General features: G+C 47.2%; 1 protein-coding gene across 1 annotated transcript; it reads left to right on the forward strand.

The window, feature by feature from the left end:
* The first annotated feature begins 10,035 nt into the window (after positions 1-10,035).
* LOC138351450 (streptococcal hemagglutinin-like) lies at positions 10,036-17,572 on the forward strand. The gene is made up of 2 exons (XM_069303275.1): positions 10,036-10,077; positions 15,593-17,572. The coding sequence occupies exons 1-2, from the start codon at positions 10,036-10,038 to the stop codon at positions 17,570-17,572; spliced, it is 2,022 nt and encodes a 673-aa protein (XP_069159376.1).
* The last annotated feature ends 96 nt before the right edge of the window (positions 17,573-17,668 follow it).

The following is a 17,668-nucleotide window of genomic DNA, read 5'->3' on the forward strand; positions in this document are numbered from 1 at the left end:
TGTTTCCCATGCTATATCTGTTAGGAATTTTCTTATCCCCTCATAGTTTCCCTTTCGGTATGCTAACCTTTTGGTTCGGTATCCCTCCTCGAGTTCAATAACCCTTCTTCAATCAGGTACTCAAACAGCAGTACACTGTGGTCGCTCATTCCTACTGGGTCCTCAAAACCGATTTCTCTTATGTCGGAGTCGTTCAGAGTGAAGACTAGGTCGAGTCTCGCTGGTTCGTCATTGCCTCTCATCCTTGTGGATTCTCTGACATGCTGGGTTAAAAAAAATTCTAGTCACCACCTCCAATAGTTTGGCTCTCCACGTATCCTCGCCTCCATGCGGTTCCTTGTTCTCCCAGTCAATCTTTCCGTGATTGAAGTCGCTCATGATGAGCACGTGGGATCTATTTCTACAGGCAGCAGAGGCTGCCCTCTCAATTATAGTGTTAACTGCCATGTTGTTGTTGTCATACTCTTGACTGGCTCATCTGTCATTTGGTGGAGGGTTGTATATTACTGCTACTACTATTCTTGGTCCTCCCATTGTCATGGTGCCTGCTATGTAGTCTCTGAAACCCTCACAGCCCGGGATAGCCATCTCCTTGAAACTCCATTCCTTGCTCGTGAGTAGGGCCACTCCGCCTCCTCCCCTACCTGCCCTCTCTTTCCTTATTACTGTGTACTCCTGAGGAAACACGGCATTCGTTATGATTCCAGAGAGTTTTGTTTCAGTGAGTCTGATTACATCTGGGTTCACTTCTTGTGCTCTTTCCCTTAGTTCACTTGCCTTGTTTGTGATCCCATCTATGTTCAAGTACATTACCCTGAAACTGACTCTCTTCTGCTTCTCCTCTGGGGGGGGGGCGACCTGTGGGATCTGGGGTGAGTGTGAGCTGGGAGGATCTGGTACGGGGAGACTGATGGAGGAGGAAGGACTTGGGGAGGTGGGGGAGAGGGGGAGGGTAGGAGTGGGGGAGGGTTAGGGGGGAAAGTGAGAGGGGGAGGGTTGGGGAAGGTGGGTGAGAGAGGGAGGGTTGGGGGGTATGGGAGACAGGGAGGCTTGGGGGGACATGGGGGGGGGGAGGAGAGTGTGTGTGTGTGTGTGTGTGTGTGTGTGTGTGTGTGTGTGTGTGTGTGTGTGTGTGTGTGTGTGTGTGTATTCACCTAGTTGTGTTTGCGGGGGTTGAGCTCTGCTCTTTCGGCCTGCCTCTCAACTGTCAATCAACTGTTTACTAACTACTTTTTTTTCCCACACCACACACACACACACACACCAGGAAGCAGCCCGCAACAGCTGACTAACTCCCAGGTACCTATTTACTGCTAGGTAACAGGGGCATTCAGGGTGAAAGAAACTTTGCCCATTTGTTTCTGCCGGGTGCGGGAATCGAACCCGCGCCACAGAATTACGAGTCCTGCGCGCTATCCACCAGGCTACCAGGCCCCCCTAGGTTGAGTGTGTGTGTGTGTGTGTGTGTGTGTGTGTGTGAGGGGAAAGGGTGAGAGGGAGAAAGGTAGGAACAAGGGAACATTAGCAGAAACACACACAATACACAACCGTCATTTGCATATAATATGAAAAGCAGGAAAATTAAGAAAAGAATGCAGATTTACGGTAGAATTTCCCCAAAAATTCATATCCGATGCTTCTGAAAAATAAGTTCTTTCCTGCCCATTGTACTCGGCTTTAAAATATGAGGGGGAGTGACCCGCGGGGGGGTCCTCGCCCGGTGTCTGTGTACACTTGGGTGTATCTGATGCTGGGGACCCCACGCTGGGGACCCCACGCTTGGGACCCCACGCTGGGGACCCCACGCTTGGGACCCCACGCTGGGGACCCCACGCTGGGGACCAGCGAGTATGGTTGTGATGTATACCAGAAGTAGGCACCCTACCAGCAGTGTTATCATGGTATATCAGTAGAAACCACCCACCAGTATGGTTGTTACTGTCTTCCAGGAACAGAAACGTTCCATATGCATCGTGACGTTCAATAAAGAGCAAGACTGGACCCCCAAACAGTTCGGCTCTTCAGGTGCAGCTGTCAGTTCCCCGCTAAAGCTGTCAGAACAGTTGTGAAGGCCCCAGCAACAACACCAGTGCTCCCCTCTCCCCCTACACATACATGGCCGAGAAGCTGTAAAGGTTGAAGCAGCAGCAGAGACAAGTGAGCCTGTTACTGCTGTAGCCGCTGTGAGGGCTCCTCCATGGCTCATAACCCAGCGTCTGCCCACCATATTGCTCTTGTCGCACCAGCTGGTAGAGGGCGCTGGGGGCCACAGGCCAGTGTCCGGTGTGAGAGAGAGGGGAACGTGTCCGGTGTCAGAGACAGAGGGAACGTGTCCGGTGTGAGAGAGAGAGGGAACGTGTCCGGTGTGAGAGAGAGGGGGACCGTGTCCGGTGTGAGAGAGAGGGGGACCGTGTCCGGTGTGAGAGAGAGGGGGACCGTGTCCGGTGTGAGAGAGAGGGGGACCGTGTCCGGTGTGAGAGAGAGGGGGAACGTGTCCGGTGTCAGAGACAGAGGGAACGTGTCCGGTGTGAGAGAGAGGGGGAACGAGACCGATGTGTGAGAAAGGGGAAACGTGTCCGGTGTGTGAGAGAGTGGGGGAACGTGTCCAGTGTGAGAGAGATGCAGAACGTGACCGGTGTGAGAGAGAGACGGGGTACGTGTCCGGTATGAGAGAGAGAGGGAGAACGTGTCCGGTGTGAGACAGAGAAAGGGAACGTGTCCAGTGTGAGAAAGAGGCAGAACGTGAACGGTGTGAGAGAGGGGGAACGTGTCCGGTGTGAGAGAGAGGGGGAGAACGTGTCCGGTGTGAGTGAGAGGGGGAACGTGTCCAGTGTGAGAGAGAGAGAGGAGGAACGTGTCCAGTGTGAGAGAGAGAGAGGGAACGTGTCCAGTGTGAGAGAGAGAGGAGGAACGTGTCCAGTGTGAGAGAGAGAGAGGGGGAACTTGTCCGGTGTGTGAGAGAGAGAGGGAACGTGTCCAGTGTGAGAGAGAGAGGAGGAACGTGTCCAGTGTGAGAGAGAGAGGGGGAACGTGTCCAGTGTGAGAGAGAAGGGGAACGTGTCCAGTGTGAGAGAGAGAGAGAGAGAGAGAGAGAGAGGGGGGGGGAACGTGTCCGGTGAGAGAGAGAGAGGGGGAACTTGTCCGGTGTGTGAGAGAGAGAGGGAACGTGTCCAGTGTGAGAGAGAGAGGAGGAACGTGTCCAGTGTGAGAGAGAGAGGGGGAACGTGTCCAGTGTGAGAGAGAAGGGGAACGTGTCCAGTGTGAGAGAGAGAGAGAGAGAGAGAGAGAGAGAGGGGGGGAACGTGTCCAGTGTGAGAGAGAGAGGAGGAACGTGTCCAGTGTGAGAGAGAGAGGAGGAACGTGTCCAGTGTGAGAGAAAGAGGGAAACGTATCCGGTGTGAGAGAGAGGGAACGTGTCCAGTGTTGGCAATGTGGAGATAGATGAAATGTTCACACGTAATAGTAACAGAACGAGGGGACATGGGTGGAAGCTGGAAACTCAGATGAGTCACAGAGATGTCAGGATGTATTCTTTTAGAGTGAGAGTAGTGGGAAAAATGGAATGCACTTAATGAACAGGTTGTGGAAGCAAACTGTATTCATAATTTTAAAACTAGATGTGATAGGGAAATGGGACAGGAGTCATTGTTTTAAAAAAACGATAGCTAGAAAGGCGGGATCCAGTGTCAATGCTCGATCCTGCAAGTACAAATAGGTGAGTACAAATAGGTAAGTACAAATAGGTGAGTATGTGTAGATGTGATATGGCAGACCAATCCTGGAGTATGCGGCTCCAGCATGGAGTCCATATCTAGTCAAGCATAAGACTAAACTGGAAAAGGTTCAAAGGTTTGCCACCAGACTAGTACCCGAGCTGAGAGGTATGAGCTACGAGGAGAGACTACGGGAATTAAACCTCACCTCGTTGGAAGACAGAAGAGTTAGGGGGGGACATGATCACTACATTCAAGATTCTCAAGGGAATCGACAGGATTGATAAAGACAGGCTATTTAACACAAGGGGCACACGCACTAGGGGACACAGGTGGAAACTGAGTGCCCAAATGAGCCACAGAGATATTAGAAAGAACTTTTTTAGCGTCAGAATGGTTGACAAATGGAATGCATTAGGAAGTGATATGGTGGAGGCTGACTCCATACAGAGTTTCAAGTGTAGATATGATAGAGCCCAATAGGCTCAGGAACCTGTACACCTGTTGATTGATGGTTGAGAGGCGGGACCAAAGAGCCAGAGCTCAACCCCCACAAGCACAACTAGGTGAGTTGTGCCACACACAAACACACACACCAGTAAGCACACACACACACCCACACAGAGCCACAGGGCTCTGGGTCACTGCTCCAGGAGCGGGAGTTGTGGCTATTAAATCTAGCCAGAGGGCGTGACGAGCGCTGAGCAGGGAGACAGACAGAGCATAGGGCAGAGACGGGACCTGATGGACAGATACACTGCTCCACTCTATACCAACACACTGTCAGAGCACATGAGCAGAGTGTCACAAGGGTGAGGGAGAAGACGTAGTATCACAGGGGTGAGGGAGTCGAGGTAGTGCCACAAGGGTGAGGGGAGAAGAGGTAGTGCCACAAGAGTAAGGGGAGAAGAGGTAGTGCCACAAGGGTGAGGGGAGAAGAGGTAGTGCCACAAAGGTACCTGATACTAGGCGTGACAGTTTTGGAGGTGTATAAATGCTCCGTGTACAGATAGGAGACAGAGTGCCGGGTGCCAGAGTCGGTGGCTGGTCTGCCGAACATCACACAGCCAGGGACAGCCAGTGAGTCTCCAGCGGTGAGAGGCAGCGGCCCATAAGGTGTTTGTCTCTGATGTATTGTCTATGTCGAAAATACTTACTATTTGTGCCATTGTAGGATTGGGACTTCGGATATTGTCAGTGTGTAGGGACTTGGGGTCTGTGATGAATATCTTAATTTTGATTTAATAAACTCCTGTTAAATTTACATCTTTATGTGTCGCTTGGTTACCTCTTTTGACATCTCCCGTGTGTGTCATCAAGGACATTGAACCTCCCAATTTCTCCAGAATCAGATTATTAACATACTGTCAGTAAGTGATTACATCAGAAGAAGAAACCTCTCAGTAAAGCAGTTTCCTGTCACATCCTGTTTTTAAAATCTCATTAAGACAGGATGGTGGCAGCATTAAGACAGGATGGTGGCAGCATTAAGACAGGATGGTGGCAGCATTAAGACAGGATGGTGGCAGCATTAAGACAGGATGGGGGCAGCATTAAGACAGGATGGTGGCAGCATTAAGACAGGATGGTGGCAGCATTAAGACAGGATGGTGGCAGCATTAAGACAGGATGGTGGCAGCATTAAGACAGGATGGGGGCAGCATTAAGACAGGATGGGGGCAGCATTAAGACAGGATGGGGGCAGCATTAAGACAGGATGGTGGCAGCATTAAGACAGGATGGTGGCAGCATTAGTAATTAGTTTCCCAATAGATCCATATTCTCCTACTCCCCCTCCCCCCTTCCTACTTTCCTCCTGCTCTGATCCTCCGTTTTCTATTCACTCCGTACTGAGTCACCCCTCGACCTCCCATGTTTTCTATCCAAACTCTCCTCACTCCTCCCTTCATCACCTTACTCCTTCTCTTCCTTCCTTACTCTGCCTTGCTTCGCACCACCAAGGAGTAGAGAACCTCATCTTGCTTCTCCTTTGAATTGAGATTAAGAAGTTTGTTGAAAACGTACCATTTGTTCCGTGCTAGATATGCGAGTACCAGGCTACCCTCAACTACATATATTGGTTAGACGTTTTAAGGAAATATACTTAAGAGCCTAATTGTGTAAGCCTACAGTGTTACAGTGGTATCAAGTAAGGGGGTTACACAATACATCAGGTCGAGTTATAATTAACATTTTAGTTAGTGTTACAATAGTGGCAGCGGTGGGATTTGGGCTACACCAGGTGCAGATAAGGAGGAGTAAAAACGGCATTCTCGGATAGTGTTCACACTTTCCAATTTAAGCGTATGACGTTTAATTAGCGTATGACGTATATTTAAGCGTATGACGTTTGGGTGAAAGACAGCCTCTTCATCCTTTCACAGGGCTATTAATTACATCCTGAGACCATCCTTTCACAGGGCTATTAATTACATCCTGAGACCAGTCTTGGGTAACCATTCATACGTGGATGACGTTGTGATCTACTCCAAGTCGTTTGATGAACCCCACGAGAGCCATTCATTGTTAGATATGGGAGGTTTTAAATTAAATGTACAGAAATGCACTCTGACGTCTCAGAAATTCAAGTCTCTGGGGGTTCCAGGTGAGCACAGATGACATCCGCCTTGACCCGGTCTCATGCAGCGCCATTGCTGAGATGCCCAGGCCTAAGTCAGCTGAGATTCCTAGGCCTAGGTCACCAGAGATGCCCAGGCCTAAGTCAGCTGAGATTCCTAGGCCTAGGTCACCAGAGATGCCCAGGCCTAAGTCAGCTGAGATTCCCAGGCCTAGGTCACCAGAGATGCCCAGGCCTAAGTCAGCTGAGATTCCCAGGCCTAGGTCACCAGAGATGCCCAGGCCTAAGTCAGCTGAGATTCCCAGGCCTAGGTCACCAGAGATGCCCAGGCCTAAGTCAGCTGAGATTCCCAGGCCTAGGTCACCAGAGATGCCCAGGCCTAAGTCACCTGAGATGCCCAGGCCTAAGTCACCTGAGATGCCCAGGCCTAGGTCACCTGAGATGCCCAGGCCTAGGTCACCTGAGATGCCCAGGCCTAGGTCACCAGAGATGCCCAGGCCTAGGTCACCTGAGATGCCCAGGCCTAGGCCAGCAAAAAATGTGCGCAAGTTTCTCGGGGCTTGATACTTCCAGATACTTCCGTCACCATATTGAGGGTTTTCCCAGTACTTCAGCACCCTTGACTGATCCTACAAATAAAAATGCTCAATTTGTGTGGACTCTGACAGCTGAGTGGACAGCGCTTCGGATTCATATTCCTGAGGTTCCGGGTTCGATCCCTAGGTGGAGGCGGAGACAAATGGACAAAAAAGTTACTTTTACCCTGATGCTCCTGTTACCTAGCAGTAAATAGGTACCTGGGAGTTAGACAGCTGCTTCCTGGGAGTGTGTAACAAAAAGGAGGCCTGGTCGAGGACCTGGCGGCGAGGACGCTAAGCCCGAAATCTTCTCAAGATAACCTCAAGATAACCTCCAGAACGTGATAAGGTTTATACTAAACTTAAATCTCAATTAATGACACACCCGGCATTAGCGGTGCCTGACTTTGATCAGGAGTGGCAGGTGCATACAGACGTTAGTGGCATCGCTATAGGAAGTTGTTTAATGCAGTGCGATTCTGAGAACCATCCTCACCCTGTAGTGTATTTCAGTAGAAAAGTAAATGGCCCTGATGTACGGTACTCGGCTACAGACAAGGAAGTGCTGTCACTTGTGGAGAGAGTTCGATATTATGAGCCCTATCTATTCCAACGTCATTTTGTAACTTTTACAGATCACAGAGATCTCACACATATCTTCAAAAAGAAAACAAAGTGTCTCCAGATGTTCCGCTGGTCTCACCAACTGTCAGCTCACTCATTTTAGATCCATTACAAACCTGGACCGTCACTTGTAGTGTCAGATACGTTGAGTCAGAACGTCATACCAGTTAACATAAGTGTTAACACTGAAACTATTGTGAGCGATAAAAAGGGAGAATTCCAAATGAAACAGACACGATGGAAGGAGATAATTGAATACTTGGAAGGTGGTAAATACCCGTCAAAGAAAGGTAACTCCCCCACCCCCCACATGAACGAATTTGAACTTAAGGATCGATTTCTGTATTATGTTAACGACCTGAAAGATAGAGCAGTTCACCAGTTAGTCATTCCCGACTCATTAAGATCATCAGCACTGAAAGTTGCACATGCGTCTGAGATCGCTGGTCACCCTGGTATTTCATAAAACCTATAAGTTATTATTCAACAACTTTATTGAATAATAAAGTTTTTTTTTATTATTCAATAAAATATTTTATTGAATAATAAATTATTTTATATTATTTATTGGTTGGAATATATTATTTATATTATTTTGGTTGGAATAACTTTGGTTTTATTTCATAAAACCAAAGTTATTATTCAATTTCCCTTGTATGTTATCTCACACTATCAAGTATGTTAAACCATGTCCCAATTGTCAGAGAAGAAGAGATACCTCTAAGGTACAAGAATTCCCTGAAATTGTTAAACCTTTAGGTCATGTAGAAGCCGATTTGATTATTTACATACTAGTCATTCAGGTAATGTCTACGTGTCAGTACTAGTGGATCATCTGTCCCGGTACATGACCTTGGTTACTCTTCCTTGTAAAGACTCTCGGACCGGTGCAGACGCTTCCTTAAGCGAATTTGCCTCTATTTTTGGACCACCTAAAGTGGTAGCGTCTGACCGAGGTCAAGAATTCGTTGGCAACATTTATAGGAATGTTTTTAAAATCTAAGATATTACCACAGACCTCACGACGACTTGCCATTAGCAAGAAACGGAATGACTGAAAGAATGAATCGTATAGTTAAGGCCATACTTGCAGAGCACGATGCAGCCACCTGGGACGAACAACTTCCCTATATATAACTAGCCTTGAACACGGCTATACATCAGTCCATTAATACGCAGCCACTTTTGCTTTTCACAGGGCGCTCACGTAATTTCCCATCAGGTCTCCTTAATAGACACGAGGTTGTGTATAGTGAGGATTATCCTTCAGAAATCCTCTCCACAATGAGAACTGCTTGGAGGATTACATCTGAGGCGTCTAATACAGCACGGAGCCGGTATCCACACTACTATGATTAGTAAGGTTCAACCTTTGACGCTTAGAGAGAGAGATGTTTAGTTATGAGGTTAAATGAAACGGATCCTGCAAATCAAAGTTGGAAGTTAGCACCTAGATGGCGGGAGCCTTATAGAGTAATTAAGAAGCTTGGCCCAGGTTAATTTTGTAATTACGAGCATATTTGATGACCAGTGTGACACAATTATTCATGTCAACAAATTGTAAGTTAATGTTGCCAGGGAGGAACTGGAACTGCCTTCAGCGATTCCCATTCCTGACCCTTCTGAGTTGACTGACCCAGCTGGGCTCGCCCGGGATGGAGAGGTCGACTTTGTTTCAACTCTCATTGGTCCTCAGAGTCAGCATTGTCACCCCATGGTAACGAGGTCAAGGGGCGAGGCGGGAGTGCACAATTAGTTCTCTCTCTTGTACCCGAGCTGATTTTCATTATTTCATATATCTGGCTGGCAAAATGGTTTGGAATTTGTCATCGATAGCAAGCCTTACCTGCCCTTGGGCTGTTATTCCTGTTACCAAAACCCAGGGGAGAGTCCATACTGCCGCCAGTTGGAGTGTTTGTCTGTCTTCCCCAGGTCTGATTGTCTACACTACCCTGTCCATGGTACCAGCAACTCGTGAACCAAACCTGAGGCCAGTAGGGTGACCCTAGTCACCCCTTGTGGTAGAGTGGAGAGCGGGATTACGTTACCACCCACCACCTCCCCCAATCCCAGTAACCCCACCAGTCGGTTACCTGCGAGGGTGATAGTCACACCAATCCCCACAAACTAGGTTGTCCAGGCCAGAGCTTCCTGCTGTCCATATATCAACGTACCAGTCTGGTGGGCCGCTGTCTTACAGTCGTCATCAGAAGCACTCACCCGCCAGCACCGACACACAGTGCAAGCACACCGGAAGTGGAGGCGCCAGGTCAACGAAGAGGGTATGCCGGCAGCAGTAACAAACCAGTTCCTCCCGATCTTGTGGATGATACAACGCTGATACCAAAGAGGTGGTCACATTTCAATGGCACAGCCATACAGAGTGAGCGTGACTCGCCAATTGGGTGCACGTTTCGCATCGTCGGCCCAAGATTAGGCACATTAGGGTATGCATGATTAGCGGTACTGGCTTAGTAGTTGTGACACAAGTAATGTCTGTACAGTGATGGGACCCAGGAGCTGAAGTCGGGATCCATCCGGCATGCCGCCAGGTCACCTGCGCCTCAACTTGCTTACTTCTTATGTAAGACATCGTTGACGTCGCCCCCTGTGCTCTGCTGTCACGACTCATGCTATAAAGCAGCCGACACTCACTACTCTTGGTTGTAAGCAGCTGGTTGTGAGATGTGCCATGCATGCATCTTCCCCAACAACGTTCACCTGTGACCGCCCAAGTCTCCAGCCACTGCTCTACCCACCACCCCATGAGTGTCGGAAAATCCGACACCATTTAATAATATCATACAGACAGATAATAATTGCTGCTGTATTGTATAAACAAGTTACCCATAGAAAATGTAATTGTAGTGGAATTTCCGTCTATAGAAAACAGGATATCATTCCACATACTGTTATAAATTCACCACCTATTATGGTGGGAATTATTCTTAAATACATTAGTCTTTGGACTTTACCATCATAAAAACATCTCATATAAATTATCTTAATTATCAGAATTAAAATAGAGTAAATGTGACCCTTCTATCACTTTCTGTCATCTGGACAATGTAGGCCAGTAGCGTCAGGAGTGGGGAGTGGTCAGCCATTGTTTGGACTTAGACCACAGAGGCTCACGGGAGCAAATACGGCTCCTGTTAATTTTACTTGGACGAAGTGCTATGGAAACCAAAGGTGTACCATCATCAACATGCTGTCAACAAATTCAAGTTAACACTTTCGCGCTTTAGATTAGAGATAACTCATCGCCGTTTTTTCTTACGATTCCGCATAACAGCCTACTTTTCTCGTCCATCGAAAAAATATTTCTATAAATTCCATTTTTTAACCGAAATGGATGGGGATACTCTCAGATTTTTCTCCATGAAATTCCCGTTCTCCCTCACCGAACACATGGCATCTCGGCCTACCCGGTCACGTGGTATACCACATGTTCCCGACATAGATGCCAGCGCAGCTCCTCCTGCTGACGCGGCAGTTTCAACACCCGGGCCATCTGGTGCAAGGCCTCCTCTGTTCACCTCAACACCTCAAGCCCACTCATCAACCACAAATTCTGAAATGGACGTTGAGGACATAGAACCACTTGATGTTTCTGATTTCATAGAAGATTCTACTACAAGTTTGGTGGTTCCTGTAGAAGACAATATTCCTCCAGTGCATCCAAGAAATACAAGAATTATAGATTCAGAACAACGTCTCAACTACAAGTTGACGCATGAAGTCGTGCACTTGGCTAAAAAAAGAAGATGCCGTGTTTGTTTCAAGTCTGGCAAAAGGAGGGACGTGATATATGGATGTAAAACTTGTGATGTGGCACTGTGCGCTGCGCCTTGCTACACAAGGTACCACCGAAGAAAGATATTTTGGGTGGAGAAAAAATAACCACCGGCAACAGCTTCACTCCACCTAAGAAACATCAGATGAGCAACTTCAGGATCAGAAGCCTGAAGATGGTGGAGTGAAGAAAAAATGCTCAACTGTTGATCTTCAATCAACATAGACAGGGTAAGTACACCTATTTGGAATTTTTTATCATCTATAACAAGTTATATTATATACGTTTTGTAGAGAATTTATTTGCGAATTTTTTGGTACCAGAATGAATATTATATCACAAACTTCTATGAGTAAAAAAAAAAAAACACAAAGTATGTTTGGGGGTGTGGCGGGTGTGGCTCTGGGTGTGGCGGCCGTGTGACAGTGGGTTCCCTTTTGCCGTTGATATATCCAACACGTGGGAAATATTTGTATGTGTTATGTATATGTCTGTGTAGGGAATTTTACTGCGATCACTGTCATACAAATTATAAAATGTTTCAACAAGTATAAACATGACAACCATCAAACGAACGAAAACAATGCGTTCGTTTCTGCCGCGAACGCATACTGAGCGACATGGTTCTACATTTGGCGCTTCTCTTACACATGCTTTGTACAAATGTTATACATTTCATCTTATAGAACATTTTATTGCGAACACATTGGTATAAAAAAGAAATACGTACATAGAAAAGTAGGGTCAGGAAACGTATAAATGTATAAACTTTCCAAGCATGATTTCCCCCCTGTGTTTTCGCCAGTGCGCTCGCGGCTAACTACTCTCCACTTCACACACTCTTGCGGGTGGGCAATTACCTATATTAAACATTCATATGCATATGTCCGTGTAGAGAATTTTATTGCGATTCCAATGATACCAAAATTAACGATGTAGGACAACTGTAGGCTTCGCAACCATTAAGAGAGTGGAAACATTTTGTTGCTGTTTGGCGCTCTTGGCGAGTGATCTGCATAGTTTTTTATTTGGTGTTGATACTCCTTATGCTTGGGCGGCATTTTATAGGTATGCTCTTATAGACAATTTCATTGCGAACACAGTGATACCAAATTTAAATACGTGCGCCTTCAATTATTGTCAGGACAGTCAAAAGAGTGTACACTTTTTCGGTCTTACCGCGTAGGCGCGCGAAGTGCCGAAAGCATCTGGGGTATTGATTTTTTTTGAGCGCCGAGAGCGCGAAAGTGTTAAGTGTTCTGCCGAAACGCATTTATCTATCATTTATGGCCATTAATGTCATTAGGTAGGTCAACGGGTCAGGGTGGCCCGGTTAGAGCACGAGATCGCCTCATACTAAAGGTAATTAAGCCTAGGTCTGTATGGTTCCATGTACAGTGTTTTCTCTGATATAGCTGTCATATATCAGGATTCTGGCTTTACAGCTAGCGCCCTTTTGACAGGTCAAGACGAGGAAGCATGCTTTGTGCACCAGTTACTGGGTGATGGAAGCTACCTCAAAGAGGATAATTTGGTGTCTACATCCTGGTTATACCTGGTGGACTAAGGCCTGCTGTACAATAAGATAAGGAACCTCTTCAATGTGTAGTTAATACTGTAGTGTGATTGGCTGCATATATATATGAATTTAATAAAACCCCCTAATGTGTAGAGGATCGATTTGTGAGATTATGAGATTATTGCAGAAATACAGTCCACTTAACATTATACAAATTGCTATCGAAGTATATAAATTAACGTAAATATAAATTCATATAAATCAAATAAATATAAATCTCACAGGTCGGTTCCCACAATGAGCGCGGTTGAGCTGGTTTGACGGGGAGTCTCTGTCTCCAACAACCAAGCTCTAGTTCACCAGAAGGATACCGGAGCTGATGCCAGATGATCACAAGGGACACACAGGACATCAACGGGCTGACGCTGGACCAGTCAGCACCACAAGGTCACACACCAGTTTACAACGGATGCAACATTACAAATGAGTATATGAACATAATCAATTGATGGGAAATATTTATAAATGCTGCATGAACAGAAAACACTATTCTTAATAATGTGTCTACCGCATCTGGAGAACGACTCACTCTTAGGAAATTTTATTGTACCGTCTATGAGGAAGTAAAGACCTATGCTTTAGAAAAGTGTCTCTAGAGGAACTCTTAAGTAGACGATTCTAGTATTCTAAGAAGTGTCTTAGGATATAATGATTGTCAAAATGTTGAAATTGTCGAAATGTGTGCCTAGTAAATAATAGCAGGATAATCGGACAATGTGGAATTATCTGCTAAACCGGTAGGGGAGATTCCCTTGGCCTGTTCATTTTTAGAATTGGGTATCTAGAAAATAGACTTATCTAGAATTTTGTTATTATTTTGTTTCATTCATACACTAGTGGAGTAGATTGTTCCTGGTGAGGGTGTCCAGAAGGTCTATACTGCACCATTGTAATGGGTGCATATATTTACTGTTGTATGCCTTGTGTATCAGTTATACTAAGTAAGTTTAAGTAATTTCCACCTGGCAGTGCCCCCACTCCACCTACGCGTGGCGGCATACCAGGTGGGTGACAGGGAGTAGTCTTATAGTGTCAGTATTTTACAGGGTTAAGTGGAGTCGACCCTGGCATTGTGATGTGGGATTGGTGGACTGGCCCACAAGTTTTATTATGTGTTTATACATTTTCTTAGTTAAGGGTTTATTTCTTATATCAATAATTTGTATTATATTCTACCACGTTTGTGAATTTGTTAATTATAGGATGACTGTAGGTCATGCAGTACCCCGGCAAATGTTTGGGTATGTCCCACTTAGGATTATACTGATGAACCTTTTATTTTGTTTATATCAATTTTGTTTTGAAATGTTTGTTTTAATTCTTTCCAGCCTTCTAGGGAAGACTTGCTGGGCTGCCTAACGTGCAGTCGAGATATGTGTTTTTACACTTGTATACATTGTTTTATATCATGTTTCTCAGTGTAGGATCATTTATGATTGTGTCATTACTTGTAATTTTCTTTAATCAGTTCTTTCAATATAATTCTGCACAATGTTCCTTTGAAGTGAACCTGTATGATGTACTTTTGTTTGTTCTCATTTAGTTAGATTAATTTTAATGATCAAGACACTGGCATATTTTTATTTTGTAATTTTGTTTCTTGTATTGTGAACAAGATAGGATAAGTCAAAATCAGGCTTAATTGTCATATACACGAATTTTGCCCTAATTCCGGTTAAAGGATGTTGTAAAACCAAGGGAGGCAACCCAGAGAGGCAACCCAGAGAGGCAGCCCAGAGAGGCAGCCCAGAGAGGCAGCCCAGAGAGGCAACCCAGAGAGGCAACCCAGAGGTCCCCGGAACTCTGAAACGCTGACAAGTTTGTTTTGGTTTGCAAACATTTTAATGGAAACATTCCTGGCGAGTCCGGAGTCGTCTAGAGTCAAGCCCTCCTCTTAAGTGGAAGATAGATTTGCTTTCTCCCATAAAAATTTAGGAGTGGTCTGTCGCATGCACTAATTACGATAGTCTGTCAAAAAACTTTATTTAAAAGAATCCTGAGTGTATTGTAGGTGTGGAGCAAACAAGCCTCCCACTTGTAGGTTTGCAATAACCCCCCCCCCCCCAAGCAGCAGGTACTAGGCATGGCAGTTTTAGGGTGTATAAATGCTCCTTGAGTGGAGATATGAGACACAGAGTTCCAGGTACGAGACTCGTGGGCTGGTCTGTCGGGCACTGAAGGTCTACATCAGCACCCATGACTGAGCTTATAAAGACAAATTTAAAATTTATGCAGCACTTCCGGCAGCAATTGTGGCTGCATATTTGGCAGCATTTTTGGAAGCACTTCTGGCAGTACTTCTGCCAGTACTTCTGCCAGTTTTTCTTGCAGCACTTTAGGCTGCATTTCAGGCAGCACTTCATTTAGCACTTCTGGCAGCACTTCAGGCAGCTCTCATGGCAGCGCTTCTGGCAGCACTTTTGGTAGTACTTAAGGCAGCACTTCTGGCAGCACTTCTAGAAGCAATTCTGGTAGCACGTCTGGCAGCACTTCTGGACGCATTTCGGGCAGCACTTCTGGCAGCACTTTTGACAGCACTTCTAGCAGCACTTCTGGCAGCACTTCTGGCAGCACTTCTAGCAGCACTTCTGGCAGTACTTCTGGCAGCACTTCTGGCAGCACCTCTCACAACACTTCTAGCAGCACTTCTGGCAGTTCTTCTGGCAGCACTTTTGACAGCACTTCTGGCACTACTTATGGCAGCACTTCTGGCAGCACTTCTAGAGCACTTCTAGCAGCACTTCTGGCAGCACTTCTGACCGCACTTCTGGCAGCACTTCTGGCAGTTCTTCTGGCAGCACTTTTGGCAGCACTTCTGGCAGCACTTCTGGCAGCACTTCTAGCAGCACTTCTAGCAGCACTTCTGGCAGCACTTCTGGCAGCACTTCTGGCAGCACTTCTAGCAGCACTTCTGACCGCACTTCTGGCAGCACTTCTGGCAGTTCTTCTGGCAGCACTTTTGACAGCACTTCTGGCAGCACCTCTGACAGCACTACTGACAGCACTTTTGACAGCACTTCTGGCAGCACTTCAGGTAGCACTTCTGGCAGCACTTCTGGCAGCACTTCAGGTAGCACTTCTGGCAGCACTTCTGGCAGTTTTTCTTGCAGCACTTCAGGCTGCATTTCAGGCAGCACTCCAATTAGCACTTCTGGCAGCACTTCAGACAGCTTTCATGGCAGCGCTTCTGGTAGCACTTCTAGAAGCAATTCTGGTAGCACTTCAGGCAGCACTTCTGGCAGCACTTCTGGCAGCACTTCTGGCAGCACTTCTGGCAGCACTTCAGGTAGCACTTCTGGCAGCACTTCTGGCAGCACTTCTGGCAGTACTTCAGGCAGCACTTCTGGCAGCACTTCTGGCAGCACTTCTAAAAGTACTTCTGGCAGTACTTTTGGCAGCACTTCAGGCAGCACTTCTGGCAGCACTTCTGGCAGCACTTCTGGCAGCACTTCTAAAAGTACTTCTGGCAGCACTTCTGGCAGCACTTCTGGCAGCACTTCAGGCAGCACTTCTGGCAGCACTTCTGGCAGCACTTCTGGCAGTACTTCTGGCAGTACTTCAGGCAGCACTTCAGGCAGCACTTCAGGCAACACTTCTGGCAGCACTTCTGGCAGCACTTCTGGCAGCACTTCAGGCAGCACTTCTGGCAGCACTTCAGGCAGCACTTCTGGCAGCACTTCTGGCAGCACTTCTAAAAGTACTTCTGGCAGCACTTCTGGCAGCACTTCTAAAAGTACTTCTGGCAGTACTTCTGGCAGCACTTCTGGCAGCACTTCAGGCAGCACTTCTGGCAGCACTTCTGGCAGCACCTCTGGCAGCACTTCTGGCAGCATTTCTGGCAGCACTTCTGACAGCACTTCTGGAAGCACTTTTGGCAGCACTTCTGACAACACTTCTGGCAGCACTTTTGCCAGCACTTCAGGCAACACTTTTGGCAGCACTTCTGGCAGCACCTCTGGCAGCACTTCTGGCAGCATTTCTGGCAGCACTTCTGGCAGCACTTCTTACAGCTCTTCTGGCAGCACTTCTGGCAGCACTTCTGGCAGCACTTCTGGCAGAACCTCTGACAGCACTTCTGACAGCACTTCTGGTAGCACTTCTGGCAGCTCTTCTGGCAGCACCTCTAACAGCTCCTCTGACAGCACTTCTAACAGCACTTCTGGTAGCACTTCTGGCAGCACTTCTGGCAGCACTTTAGGCAGCACTTCTGGCAGCCCCCCTGTTGCAGCTCCTCTGACAGCACTTCTAACAGCACTTCTGGCAGCACCTCTGACAGCACTTCTGACAGCACTTCTGGCAGTACTTCTGGCAGCACCTCTGGCAGCACTTCTGGCAGAACCTCTGACAGCACCTCTGACAGCACTTCTGGCAGCACTTCTGGCAGCACTTCAGACAGCACTTCTGGCAGCACCTCTGGCAGCACATCTGGCAGCACTTCTGGCAGCACTTCTGGCAGCATTTCTGGCATCACCTCTGACAGCACTTCTGGCAGCACTTCTGGCAGTACTTCTGGCAGCACCTCTGACAGCACTTCTGGCAGCACCTCTGACAGCACTACTGACAGCACTTCTGGCGGTTCTTCTGGCAGCACCTCTGACAGCACTTCTGGCAGCACCTCTGACAGCACTACTGACAGCACTTCTGGCGGTTCTTCTGGCAGAACTTCTAGCAGACTTTCGGCAGTACTTCTGGCAGCACCTCTGACAGCACTTCTGGCAGTACTTCTGGCAGTACTTCTGGCAGCAGTTATGGCAGCACTTCTGGCAGCACCTCTGGCAGTACTTCTGGCAGCACTTCTGG

The sequence above is a fragment of the Procambarus clarkii genome, chromosome 49 (genome assembly GCF_040958095.1).
Source record: "Procambarus clarkii isolate CNS0578487 chromosome 49, FALCON_Pclarkii_2.0, whole genome shotgun sequence".
NCBI classification, from domain to species: domain Eukaryota; kingdom Metazoa; phylum Arthropoda; class Malacostraca; order Decapoda; family Cambaridae; genus Procambarus; species Procambarus clarkii.

What these genes read in the sequence shown, in the direction of transcription:
- LOC138351450 (XM_069303275.1), top strand. Translation starts at nt 10,036, where the DNA reads ATGCCGCCAGGTCACCTGCGCCTCAACTTGCTTACTTCTTAT. An exon ending in TCAACTTGCTTACTTCTTAT is followed by an intron (nt 10,078 to 15,592) that starts GTAAGACATCGT and finishes CAGCACTTCTAG; the next exon opens with AGCACTTCTAGCAGCACTTC.